Source organism: Garra rufa, chromosome 16 (assembly GCF_049309525.1).
Source record: "Garra rufa chromosome 16, GarRuf1.0, whole genome shotgun sequence".
Taxonomy (NCBI): Eukaryota; Metazoa; Chordata; class Actinopteri; order Cypriniformes; family Cyprinidae; genus Garra; species Garra rufa.
The window spans coordinates 20,475,102-20,488,578 of record NC_133376.1 but is presented as its reverse complement, the minus strand read 5'-3'; the positions used below and the strand labels follow the sequence as shown (position 1 = coordinate 20,488,578).

Sequence of the window (13,477 nt, the reverse complement as noted above, 5' to 3'; positions counted from 1 at the left end):
GCGCTCTCTGCCGTCTCGGTCTTTGTCACCTCTCTTCACAGACATTTAAAACAACCTGAATACGTACCTCTCAGACATGAAAAATAAAAGTATAGAAAGCTTGAAATGTCTACTTTTAAATGAAGTAGGTCATGTCGAATATTCTCTGATAAATTAATCCGTATGATACCAACGCAAGCTCCGGTTTTTCCCATCTAAACTCATCCTTAATGTAATCACACACACCAGCGGCTCCTCTTTTCACATTTTAAACATCTACGTGAGACGTGTGAACATGTAGGTAAACGTCCACATTGCCTCCATAAACAAACGTGAATATTCATCAAGTTTATCTCAGCTACTTTTCTTCTGGAAGAAGACGCGCTGAGAGGAATAAGTCAGAATTTACCTCAGAAAAATGCAATGCAAAAATTATAGTAACGGCACATTGTATTGTCAGTAACGGTAACAGGGGAAACAGTAATTTGTTTGATTACTCGTTACTGAAAAAAGTAATGCTGTTAGTAAAGCCGTTTATTTATAACGCTGTTATGCCCATCACTGGTTTAGTTGCACAATCATGTTGGAAAAGTCATGCGTGGTTAGTTCTTCGTCTGTGTACTTAGGTTCAAAAAGGTAAGGCAGGGCGAAAAACTTGATCTCTATTTCTCCTCCAACTTCAAAATAGTTTGACATCATTGTTTTACCTTTTTTGTACAGGTGCATTTGACTTTGTTCCGCTTGTAAACACTGGGGTGGTGCTTGGACCTACATCATGCATGACCATTTCCAACGTGATTATATAATGCACAAAGTCAAGCTAGTGAAAGACAAGCATTTGTGGTTAAAAAGTATGTACATTTTCAGATTTCAGAAGAAAATGACCGATCGTTTTGCTAGATAAGACCCTTATTCCTCGGTTGGGATCGTGTAGAGTCCTTTGAAACTGCAATTTGGACCTTTAACCCATTGATCCACATTGAAGTGGGATGTTTTCCTCAAAAACCTTAATTTCTTTTCGACTACAGAAAGACATGAACATCTTGGATGAGTAAATTATCAGGAAAATTCACACTTTTTACAAAACTACACGCAGTTTAATAATGAATGGCCATTTTCACATTTGTCAACTACCCATATGCTCCATGTTCCTGAAATTGTGTTACTACAGTGTTGATGTGTCTTAAGGGTGAGAATCTGGTTTCCAGACAGCCTTTACTATCCATCATAACAGCCTCTCCATATGCATGGCTTCTCGCAGCTGCTTTTTGCAATGCATTTAATGGATTTGACCCATTTTGGCATTCTGCTGCATGAAATTGATTGAAGTGGACTAACTCCTTCAGATCCAGATCAGTTGATTGGTTATTAATTTGTTTGGGAGTAAAAAGACTAATAACGTGTTTCTTTCCTGTAGGCTCCCGGGACAAGCTCTGCTTGACCAAAATCAGCCCATGGGACTTTTTAAAGACATTCCAAAATGTTTATTTTTACCAATGTGTAACATGTTTACTATGGTTTCACTCCAGGGAATACAATATTTTAATAAGAAACTGTAAAAAAATGAAATAACAATGTAATGAAGCACTTTATATTGGAGCGCTGCATATTTTAAAAAGCCTGATGCATTTTTCGTAGTGATGTCCTTTTTATAAGACTAAAAAAAAAACCCAGTTGCCATCTAGTGAAACACAGTATTAATAATGTCTAGAATCACTGTTTTTATTATGTCAATTTTTCATAACAAACCTTTTTTTAATTGGTTTTCTTTGCGTTTATGAGAAACCCACATACTGCAGTGCAGCACTTGTTCTTTTTGTTTCATTCAATTTAAATAATGGAGCATCTACGCTTTTTATTTCTTAATTTTCAAAAAAGAAGAAAAAAAAATGCTTGGTTGTGTTATTTGACTAAAATAACGTTACCATGCCTGAAAATGAGGGCCTTGTCCTTGCATTTCACTTGTGTGTAAAAAGGTTGGCTGGTTGGTTTCCCTCCAATGGTGGTGATTTTAGTTTGTTTCTGAGTTGCGATAAAACTGTAAAAGTCAAATTTTCCTGCTGTGACTGTTAGTGCTGAAAGAAACTGGGTCTGGTTACCTTAACACTGGGAGGAAGACATTAATGGTTTCTGACTACAATCCACGGTTGCTGTAACTGTAAGTAAGAATGACATTAGAACAAAAAGCACAAACAACAAATAAAACAAACAATAACTTCAGTTACACTACAAGATGTTTGGAATCATTATGATATTTTATGTTTTTGAAAGAAGTCTTTAATGCTCATTAAGACTGCATTTATTTGATCAAAGATATAGTAAAAACAGTAATGTGAAATAATATTATATTACTTAAAGGGGACATACCATTTTCCACAAGTTGGTATCATTCTTTAGGGTCTTTATGAAATGTCTGCAACATACATTGGTTAAAATTTCTCAGTGGTCATATAAAACCCGTTTTACCTCGTCAAAAACAGCTCTGTTCACAGCGTCCCATTTCGGTGCATGTCTCTTTAAATGATAAGCTACCATCAAAAAAAATAAAAAAATAAAAAATCCGATGTGAGTTATGTTCACTTTTACATACAACTACAAAACACCTGCATTGCTTATGGTCGTGGGCGGGGCCTGAGCAGTATGACATCATACTACTGCAAAAGTGAATTTTGTTTCCAATGTCCCCTTAGAAGGAACCGTTTTCTATTTGAATATCTTTTAAAATATTCTTATGTCACAGCAGAATTTTCAGCAGCCATTACTATTCTTAAGTGTCACATGATCCTTCAGAAATTATTCTAATATGCTGATTTGATGCTCAAGAAACATTTATTTTTTAGCAACAGTTCTACTGCTCATTCCTTTACTTTTTTTTTTTTTTTTGTGGAAACCATTATACATTTTTCTTCAAGGTTCTTGATTGAATAGAAAGTTCTAAAGAACAGCATGTATTCATTTTTATCTTTATTTTTTTCTTATCCAAACCTTTTGTACAGCGGTGTGCCATGGTTTCCACAAAAATATGACGCAGCAACAAACTGTGCTCAACATTATTTATAGGAAATGTTGCTTGAGCAGCAAACCATCATATTGGAATGATTTCTGAAGGATCGTGGGACACTAAAGACTGGAGTAGCTAAAGTATGCTAACAATTCAGCTTTGCATTACAGTAATAAATTACATTTTAAAATGTATTAAAACAGTAACAATATTTTACAGCCTTAGCCTACTTATTTTCATGTATTTTTAATCAAGTAACTACAGTCTTGGTGAGCATAAACGACTACTTTCAAAAAATTAATAATTCCAAACGTAGAAATGTAGCTAGAAATGGTTTGTTAGCTTCAGGGCTAATTCAAAACAATTCATCCTTCAAAGAAACTAAAGGCTACTCCTGTTCATAAATCAGCAGCGGGGCAATTCTGGTGCTGCGATGTGGCTTGGATATTGTCTTTGATTGTGAAAGTAACTTGACTTTGCCTCACTTGACAGATATTGGGAGCATGAACATCTACAATGTTCATCCACAGCATAAAGCGCTGATCTCTCCTTGGGTGCGATTTTTCATCCAACCTGTAGAGGGGGCAAAATGGCGAAATTGCCGTTCCTTTTTGGGAAATATGTTTGTCGTCTTAACAGCAAGACATTTAATTAATCATCTTTTTGTTTCGATTCTTTGCAACCAATGGAGAGTTTGGTCTTTCCGTATCAAACTTAAGTCTTCCTACTAATGCAAAGTATTTTACAAGAAAACGTTTTATTTTCTGCTGGACAGTGCTGTGGGAGAGGAGAGTCACATGAAACTTGCATTTGCCTTAACCAATTGAGTGAATGTCGCCCCCTGCTGGATTACATAGACTAGTTGAGTACAGCACACGAAACAGCTCATAAGCCTTAAACAGATCTGAGCATTCACTAATTTAACTAACCCATCGAATGCCAGAACGTGTTAAACGCGGCGGCTGAGCAGAATCATTTATTCACGCACAGAGGAAACTGTTTTTGTTTTCTAACAAATGTCAGATTTAGCAAATGTTTGTCATGTGTGCAGTTTTTGTATGGATGTCTTAAACATCATGTTACATATTGCTAAATATCAACTGAGGAATAGTTTCTTCATCATTTTTATTTGTTTTAGTGTCTTGCATTGGAGGGAAATGTTGTGAATTGTCTTAAAATGAGGAGTTTTTTGGGGGAGGGTTCAGAAATGAACACAGTGTATCTTTTGAGATATTAAGAGCATGAATTAAGAAAAAAAATCTAAGAGATTTAACATTTGCCACACAAAACTTATGCTGAAAGCATGTTAAATATTGCACTAAGATGGCATACATTAAACACAGAGATGAATTAATGATAGCTGTAAAACATTTATAGTTCAAATCGTCTTATAGCGCATTCAATATAGAGGTGTTTCATAAATGTTTCAAGAAAATCTTCTCTGTCAACAAAATTGTCTTTTAAATGCTTTACGTTGCAGTTTCTGGTTACGCAACCCAGTTTTATCAGGTAACATCAACTTGATGACTGAACAAGTAGGTTGTGTTTCAAGACGAATGGTGGAACTTGCCTTTTAGGGTGAATCTCACAAAAACACGTCACCATAAAATCAAAAGAGAACAAAAATGCATAAAGAACATTGGGAACAAAGGTTATTTGTAATTGTGACATTATTTTCATGAGAATTTGAAGGGAAATGTGCTTGATTTTCATTGCTGTAATGCATCTGGATGTTTTAATTCGAATTTTGATACTTTTTTTTTTGTCCATTACTATATGTGACCCGGGACCACAAAACCAAATTCATCATCTAAAGCTGAATAAATACACTTTCCATTGATGTATGGTTTGTTAGGATAGGATATTAATATTTGGCTGAGACACAACTATTTATATAAGTTGTCCAAATGAAGTTCTTAGCAATGCTTACTAATCAAAAATTAACTTTTAATATACTTATGGTAGGAAATGTATAATTATAATTTTGACCCATACACTGTTTTGTTGACTATTGCTACAAATATACTCAAGCTACTTACGATTAGTTTTGTGGTCCAGGGTCACATTTTATTAATTATAAATTAATTTGAATGTAATTTAACAATTTATACCATGTATTACACACAGTACAATACAGTTATTGTTTGTTTTTTTTTGTTACACAATAATGTCCACAATGTAAAAAATCTAAAAATGTTTTCTTTATGCAGAAAAAGAAACAGAATTTGTGAGATACATCTTTCGCTGAACTAAGATCAGTTTTTTTTGGACTCAACGTGATTGAACTTAGGAATTTGGACTGGAAAACTGACCTTACAATGGGCATTTACTGCCTGAGTTTTTTTAATTTTATTTTTTAATGGACTCCAGTGTCATAATCACTGGAAATTAATCATTTTCGGCCTCTGATGTCGGCTTTGGCTCACGACTCCACTTTTTATTGCCAAATGTGCACAAAAGGAAATGTAAGAAGTGCACGAACTCTTGTGCTACCTGGTTGAAAACCGGTTAGCTTTTGTAGTTTTTTTGGTCACAGCCTTTTTCTTCATTCTCTAAATCACTGAAAGCATCTCAGTAACAGCCGTGACATCTCTAGTCCTGTCAGTGTGTATTAGAAAGAGACAGATGAGCTGTGCTTAGAGGCAAGCTAGTAAACCCATAACCGCTGTACACACACACACACACACACACACACACACACACACACACACACACATACATATGACCTGCATGCTCCTGACCTGGGACTTTTCTAACTCTTTAAAACAATGAGCCATTTTTGTAGGAACGTGAACTGTTTGGCATTAGAATACATGTGACTTAACACTGATAGAACAATAGCTTTATTATGCGACAAGCCACTGTTTTTATTTTTTATTGTTTTCGAGATGAGATTGTGAGTCTATTTCTCCTCTTCATTTTGGGAAACTGCTTCTGTTCGTGTCACACAGGGGGAATAGGCCAATTCTGTTTTCGGATACAGTCGTGGATAGGCAATACATCAGTTTACTCCTCTGGTGTGATATTAGCTATTAGCTCTTACCTGCAGTAAAGTTGTTTGTAACATTGAACTAAGTTTTTGTTGATTTGTTTGATTTTTATATTTATGATTTCATATGTATCCTGTTTTTTAAAGTAATAAAATGGGGGAAAAAAGGACAATGTTTCTTTAGATGTGTCACCTGGATTTCACACTGAATTTTTGCCAATATGAAGACAAACTGAAGTGAAACAGTTTATTATGTGCATATTTTTGACATAATATCATATTAGTCTGTGAAAGGTGCATAAGGCTGACAATATATGCATGTGTGTGATATATACAGTAGAAGTGCATTGGAAAATCTTTAAAAAACATAAAAGCCTCACATTTAAACAAATATTTGCTGAAGGAAATACATGCACACTACCATTCGAAAGCAAAGATACAGTAAGACAGAAATATTGTGAAATACCTGTTTTTGTTTCAATATATTTTATAAAATATAATTTATTACTTAACACATTAGAATAAATTTAATAAAGTCATTAAGGATTCTCATAGCTTCATAAAATTAAGGTTGAGTCACTTTTGTCACATTGATTATCTTGACGCTGTTCTTATTCACTTTCTAGGCCTTGAACGTATCAGTTGCTTTGCTGTCTATGCAGGCTCAGAATGCTCTAGGATTTCATTAAAAATATCTTAATTTTAGTTCTGATGATGAATGAAAGTCTTACAGGTTTGGAACGACATGAGGGTGAGTAATTGATGACAGAAATATTGATATTTGTGTTTGGTCTATTCCTTAGGTGACACTTTATGTGGCTTTGGAAGACTTGGAATATACAGTTGAGGTCAAAAGTTTACACACACCTTGCAGAATCTGCAAAATTTGCCAAATATTTTACCAAAATAAGAGGGATTATACAAAATGCATGGTATTTTTTAATTTAGTACTGACCTGAATAAGATATTTCACATAAAAGACGATTACATATAGTCCACAAGAAAAAAAATAATAGTTGAATTTATAAAAATGGCCACGTTGAACACATGAATAATCCACATCTGTGTTTTGTTTGTTTGTTTGTTTGTTTAGTGATAGTTTTTTATGAGTCCCTTGTTTGTCCTAAACAGTTAAACTGCCTGCTGTTCTTCAGAAAAATCCTTCAGGTCCCACAAATTCTGTGGTTTTTCAGCATTTTTGTGTATTTGAACCCTTTCCAACAATAACTATGATTTTGAGATCCATCTTTTCACACTGAGGACAACTGAGAGACTGCAACTATTACAGAAGGTTCAAACACTCACTGATGCTCCAGAAGGAAACACGAAGCATTAAGAGCTGGGGGTGAAAACTTTTGGAATTTAAAGATCAGGGTAAATTTAACTTATTCTTCTGGGAAACATGTAAGTATCTTTTGTAGCCTCTGAAGGGCAGTACTAAATGAAAAAAAAAAATGATGTTTAGGCAAAAAAAAAAAAAAAAAAAAGTGTACATTATTATCTTCATTATGTTCAAAAGTTTTCACCCCTGGCTCTTAATGCATAGTTTTTCCTTCTGGAGCATCAGTAAGCATTTAAACCTTTTGTAATAGTTGCATATGAGTCCCTCAGTTGTCATTAGTGTGAAAAGATGGATCTCAAAATCATACAGTCATTGTTGGAAAGGGTTCAAATGCACAAAAATTGTGAAAAAACAAATTTGTGGGACCTGATCGATTTTTTTTGAAGAATATTGGGCAATTTAATCACAAACAAGGGACTAAAAAAAATGCTGTGGATCATTCAGGTAACAACACATTATTAAGAAACAAGTGCATGTAAAAAGCAAGGTCGTTTTTTTAAACTATTATTTTCTCTTGTGGATTATATGTAAACATCTTTCATGTGAAATATCTTTTTCAGGTCAGAACTAAAATAAAAAAAGGATCATTTGTGTGATCCTCTTATTTTGGCAAAATCAATAACATTTTGCAGATTCTACGGGGTGTGTGTAAACTTTTGACCTGAGCTGTAGATTAATTTATTGTGATACTTCGATCTAGCATCCATCTCTGGTACTGATTCTTGTTTTTTGAACAACACGAGAGTAAATAAATGGAGTTCTTTGTCTGTAGTGTTTCTCATTCAACATTCAAGAGCTTATGTTTGATGTCTTACACCTCCTCTTCATCTTCACTAGCGAGGGTGTCCATTTCTTTGTCTTTGCACTGAACGCGTTCAGCTTTGTATGCTTTCCTCAAGTTGTCCAGCTCTTTAATCTCAGCATGGAGCCGTTCCAGATGCACGGCGCGCCGGTTGTGTAGCAGCTTCATGGGCAGGGGGTTCATATCGTTGAAGGCGATGCTTGTCAGCTTCCTGGGGACGAGAAAAACGAGGTATATTGAGATTGAAACTGTAGCAATGAATTGGCTGCTATGTTTATTTCCTGTAGAAACCCGTGGTTTGGAAAGACTCTCCCCAAGCCAGCTTTTCTTCTTTGTGTTTTTGAAACGATGCCATGCTCTGGAAGCAGGAGTGAGCAGGTGCGCGTACACACGGTATCAGGGGCATACATTTTAAAATAGCCACACCACAGAGGCATCTGACCCATATTCTGTTTCTAACAGATGCAGGCTGCTTTGTTTTTACTATGGCTCAATGAATTATATATGGTGATGTCTGACTGTGGCAAAAATAGCTACGCTGTCACTGTCTACAATACCAGGAGCTTCAGAGACAAACAGAGATCTGTTTAATGAGTAACACTTTTATTAAGTAATATATAAGATTGTATGTAGTATTTCTTATATAGTAGTATTTACATACTTAAAAAAAAATGCCTTGTGAAAGTATTCATACCTCTTAATTTTTTTAATGTGCAAATTTTCACAAGGAACTGTATCTATATTAGTGGATATATATCCAGTAGTATTCTTTTTTTTCCCACAATTTCTCTCTTGGTTTTTCTCTTTCATTTGCTGTACTTCGTCTTACCTTCCATCTACAATGGTGCCGGGTAAGATGCGGAGATACTGGTACATCTCACCACTGTCATTGATCTTTAAGATGTTTTCCTCTTTGTATTTGAAAAGTGCTAATGCATATCGGAATATCACCTGTGAAACAGACAAACGAGGGATTTGGTCCATTGTTACATTCTCATATTTGACCCTAAGGCTTTTAATGTTTGTGAAAATGATGGGAAATGTAGGTTATTTACACAACTAGATCAGGGTCAAATCATATTGCAAACAATATCCAGAAACCTCAAACTATTAGAGACTCAAGTATTGATCTATACAGCGGCTCCACAGAATGCTTTACAGTACCTTAATGCCCTCATACAGGAAGGTGTCCCATACTTTGAACAGAATGCGTGTAGGCAGACTCTCAACGAACAACACCAGAAACCATTCAACAGTGATGAGTGATACGTCTACTTTTAGCGCTTCCAGATGGGCCGTGAGTCGAGGCAGCTTCTCAAACATGAGGTCCTTTAGTATACGCTGGTCAGCCTTGAAAGATTATAAGAAGAAACTATTAAAAAATATTTCAAAATACTACTCAATACTTGCTTCCAAACATATAAAAAACAGTAGTGTATAAAAGTCGGAGACTACACTGAAAATGTAGGATTCAAAATCAAATCTAAATCTGAAAATAATCAGATAGTTTTAGGATGAATGCAGAGTTCTCACCTGACAGCCCACCAGGTCTTTAGTGTAGTAATTTTGAGGCATGATGTAGTCCACAATCACTACCAAGCACCAGAAGGCATCTTCCTCTTCCTGTAGTACCAGCAGAGCAATGGCCGCGAGTCTGCAAACAGTGGCATTGAGGGTGTCATTTATCGTTCTTTTTGCATATACAGTGGCATGTGAAAGTTTGGGAACCCCTTAAAGAATCTGTGAAAGTGTGAACAAAAAAGGTTTAAACATACACTGATGCTCCAGAAGGAAACAATGCATTAAGAGTCGGGGTGAAAACTTTTGAACAGGTTGAAAATGTCCAAGCTTTTCTTATTTTCTTCCATTTAGTACTGCCCTTCAGAAGCAACAAAAGATACTTGCATGTTTCTCAAAGACAAATTAAGTACAATTTAAATTCAACAAGTTCTCTTAAAGGAACGCTCCACTTTTTTTGAAATAGGCTCATTCTCCAACTCCCCCCCGAGTTAATAAATTGAGTTTTACCGTTTTCAAATCCATTCAGCCGTTCTCCTGTTCTGGCGATATCACTTTTAGCATAGCTTAGCATAGATCATTGAATCCTATTAGACCAATAGCATCACGTTCAAAAATGACCAACGAGTTTCCATATTTGTCCTATTTAAAACTTGACTCTTCTGTAGTTATATCGTGTACTAAGACCGGTGGAAATGCAAAGCTGCGAGTTTCTAGGCCGATAAGATTAGGAACTACACTCCCATTCTGGCGTAATAGTCAAGGAAGTTTGCTGCCGTAACATGGCCGAAGCAGGCGGAGTAATATCATGCAGCACATGTGGAAATGCTAACCTAGCTGGGAACTAATTTCAGGCACTGCATGATACTACTGAGCCTGCTTCGGCCAGTTTAGGACAGATATGGAAACTCGTTGGTCATTTTTGAACTTGATGCTATTGGTTTAATAGGATTCAATGATCTATGCTAAGCTATGCTAAAAGTGATATCGCCAGAACAGGAGAACGGCTGAATGGATTTCAAAACGGTTAAACTCAACTTATTAACTCGGGTGGAGTTGGAGAATGAGACTATTTCCAAAAAAAGTGGAGTGTTCCTTTAATGTGCTCTTAATGCGGTCTCTTCAATCGTCCTCAGTTTGAAAAGATGGATTTCAAAGTCACTGCTGGAAAAGGGTTCAAATATGCAAAAGACGCTGGAAAACCGAAGAATTTGCAGCCAGGACCTGGAGGGTTTTTTAGAAGAATGGTGCTCAGTTTAACTGTTCAGAACAAACAGGGGACTCGTGAACAGCCATCACAAAACAAAAAAACAGTCATCCAGGTACCCACGCACATTATTAAGAACCAAGGGTTCCCAAACTTTTAAAGGGGGTTACTTTATTAATTTGAGCCATTTTTTTGTCTTGTGGACTATATGTAAACATCTTTTATGTAAAATATCTTATCCAGGACAGTACTAAATAAAAAAATAACATGCATTTTGTATGAGCTCTCTTATTTTGTTCAAATGATTTACATTTTCACGGATTCTGCAAGGGGTTCACAAACTTTTGCATGCCACTGTAGATATTGTGGCCCTAACTCTATTAAGCCTGGAAGGTTGTTGAACATTCAACAAATGACCACCAGATGTCAGTACATTACATGTTATGTCTATTTAAAGGGATAGTTCACCCCAAAATAACACCCTCATGTTGTTCCAAACCTGTAAGACCTTCGTTCATCTTCAGAACACAAATTATGATATTTCTGACCCTGCATTAGCTCTCTATTGCTGTTTTTTTCCCTATCGTAGCTAATTACCTGTTGAGTCCCTGCACGTAGCCAATGGTGGGATTTTGCCATGAGAACGCCTGCAGAACTCTCTCCAGCTTCTGAATCAAGGAACTTGAAGGAGGGGAGAAGTATTGATTGGAGGTCAGCGTACGATCCAGGTCCAGCTGGATCTGTCTGGGCACCAGGTGAGGTGAGGTTATGCTCTTCTCGCACAGTTCCTGATAGTGGTTGGGATGGCGCTCTTTCCTAGACTTGGTCCTAGTCTGTATCATAAAGCGCCAAACCCTTGCACGGTACTCACGCGGTAAGCCCGTCCTGAGTAGATTCTTTAATTCTGTGGATGAAGACAGTTCTGCTTCAGGACGTCCGAACAGAAGCTGATCGCAACGAGCTAAAAATGCCCCATCGCATTCCTCCTGGTTCAGAAGGTTTTGGGATCGGATCTCCTGGCCCTGGATCTTAGCAAGGAGCTTCAGGTCCTCAACTCTGTAGTCCATTGCAATCTTAAATCCATATTCATCGTAATCCCTGTGGAAAATCAGGAACTGTGAGTTCTAGTTTAACAGAATTTGTATTTATGGGTGAACTGATGGGACTGTGTTTACCTGATTGAGTTTAGTTTGTTGGCAGTGCTCAGGTCTGCCCGAACTGCATCTATAACCACCTTCTTGACTGCTTCCCTCTGCTCCGGATTCAATTCCTTACTCTCCTGGAGATTCTGGAGGATTCCCAGGTATCTGCTTTCCATCTGACAGCTGTTGGCCTCCAGAACAGCACACTGGCACACACACAGAAATGACACTAAATCCCATATTCAAGCACTTCTCGATCTCAAATTAGCACTAGAAATGGCTCTGACCAAATTTAAAGAGCCTATGTTATAAAAATCTAATTTCCTTTCATCTTTTGATATGGAAGTGTACAAACTTTAACTTTCAAAACTCAAATCTCTCATATCATAAAGAACCATTTAGTGTTTAGACTAGTCAGACTTTACAATGGGTAATGAATATAGCAAAAAACGTGACTGTTTTTGGTGCAAGTGATATTGCCACAGCCATATCACCCTGCAGCCCAAGATCCGTTGCTCACTGAAGCTAAGCAGGGCTGAGCCTGGTCAGTACCTGGATGGGAGACCTCCTGGGAAATCTAGGTTGCTGTTGGAAGAGGTGTTAGTGAGGCCAGCAGGGGGTGCTCACCCTGTGGTCTATGTGGGTCCTAATGCCCCGATATAGTGATGGGGACACTATACTGTAAAAAGCACCGTCCTTCGGATGAGACGTTAAACCGAGGTCCTGACTCTCTTTGGTCACAAAAAATCCCATGGCACTTCTCGTAAAGAGTAGGGGTGTAACCCCGGTGTCCTGGCCAAATTCCCTCCACTGGCCCTAGTCCAGCGGTTCTCAATTCCAGTCCTCGCGCCCCACCGCTCTGCATATTTTCCATGTCTCTGTTAGTTAACACACCTGATTCAAATAACCAGCTCGTTAGAAGTGAACTCCGTGCAGGAACTGTGTTCCGATTGACATGGTCCCTGCACAGTGTTCATTGCTCCCTACTCCCTGAGCAGGGGAAATCTGTTTACTATACTTCGAAACATTCATTCACATATTTGCGCTACGCCACCGCATGCAGCGCCTTCACACACAGATGAAACTTACTAGAGAAGTGTGACATAAATTCATCTGTAAATAAATACATTTTAAATTTACGTCTCGAATGCTTTAATGACCTTCAAATGGAACATATACACTCGCTTCGAACTAATGAATAATGGCGGAATATCCTGTGATGTCCACTTTGAAGGGCAGTAACGTTGGAATAGAACAAACGTCTGAAGCGATACGTGAAACACACAAAATATGCAGAGCGGTGGGGCGCGGGGACTGGAATTGAGAACCGCTGCCCTAGTCAATCATGGCCTCCTAATAATCCCCTTTCATTGGATTGGCTATATCACTCTCTCCTCTCCACCTGTAGCTGGTGTGTGGTGAGTGCACTGGCGCCGTTGTATTGTGGCTGCCGACGCATCATCCAAGTGGATGCTGCACACTGGTGGTGGTTGAAGA

At 37.4% G+C, this 13,477-nt stretch overlaps 1 protein-coding gene across 1 annotated transcript in view; it reads right to left on the bottom strand.

The window, feature by feature from the left end:
- Positions 1–6,202: 6,202 nt before the first annotated feature.
- The window catches only part of tbc1d2 (TBC1 domain family, member 2), a 15,021-nt gene continuing 7,746 nt past the window's right edge, over positions 6,203–13,477 (bottom strand). Inside the window, exons 5-10 of the mRNA XM_073820210.1 lie at positions 12,014–12,186; positions 11,436–11,936; positions 9,647–9,767; positions 9,278–9,463; positions 8,943–9,064; positions 6,203–8,324 (exon numbers count right to left, since the gene is read on the bottom strand). Of these exons, the coding sequence (XP_073676311.1) occupies positions 8,123–8,324; positions 8,943–9,064; positions 9,278–9,463; positions 9,647–9,767; positions 11,436–11,936; positions 12,014–12,186 (1,305 nt within the window). The 3' untranslated portion in view covers positions 6,203–8,122. The remainder of the gene's footprint in view (positions 8,325–8,942; positions 9,065–9,277; positions 9,464–9,646; positions 9,768–11,435; positions 11,937–12,013; positions 12,187–13,477) is intronic.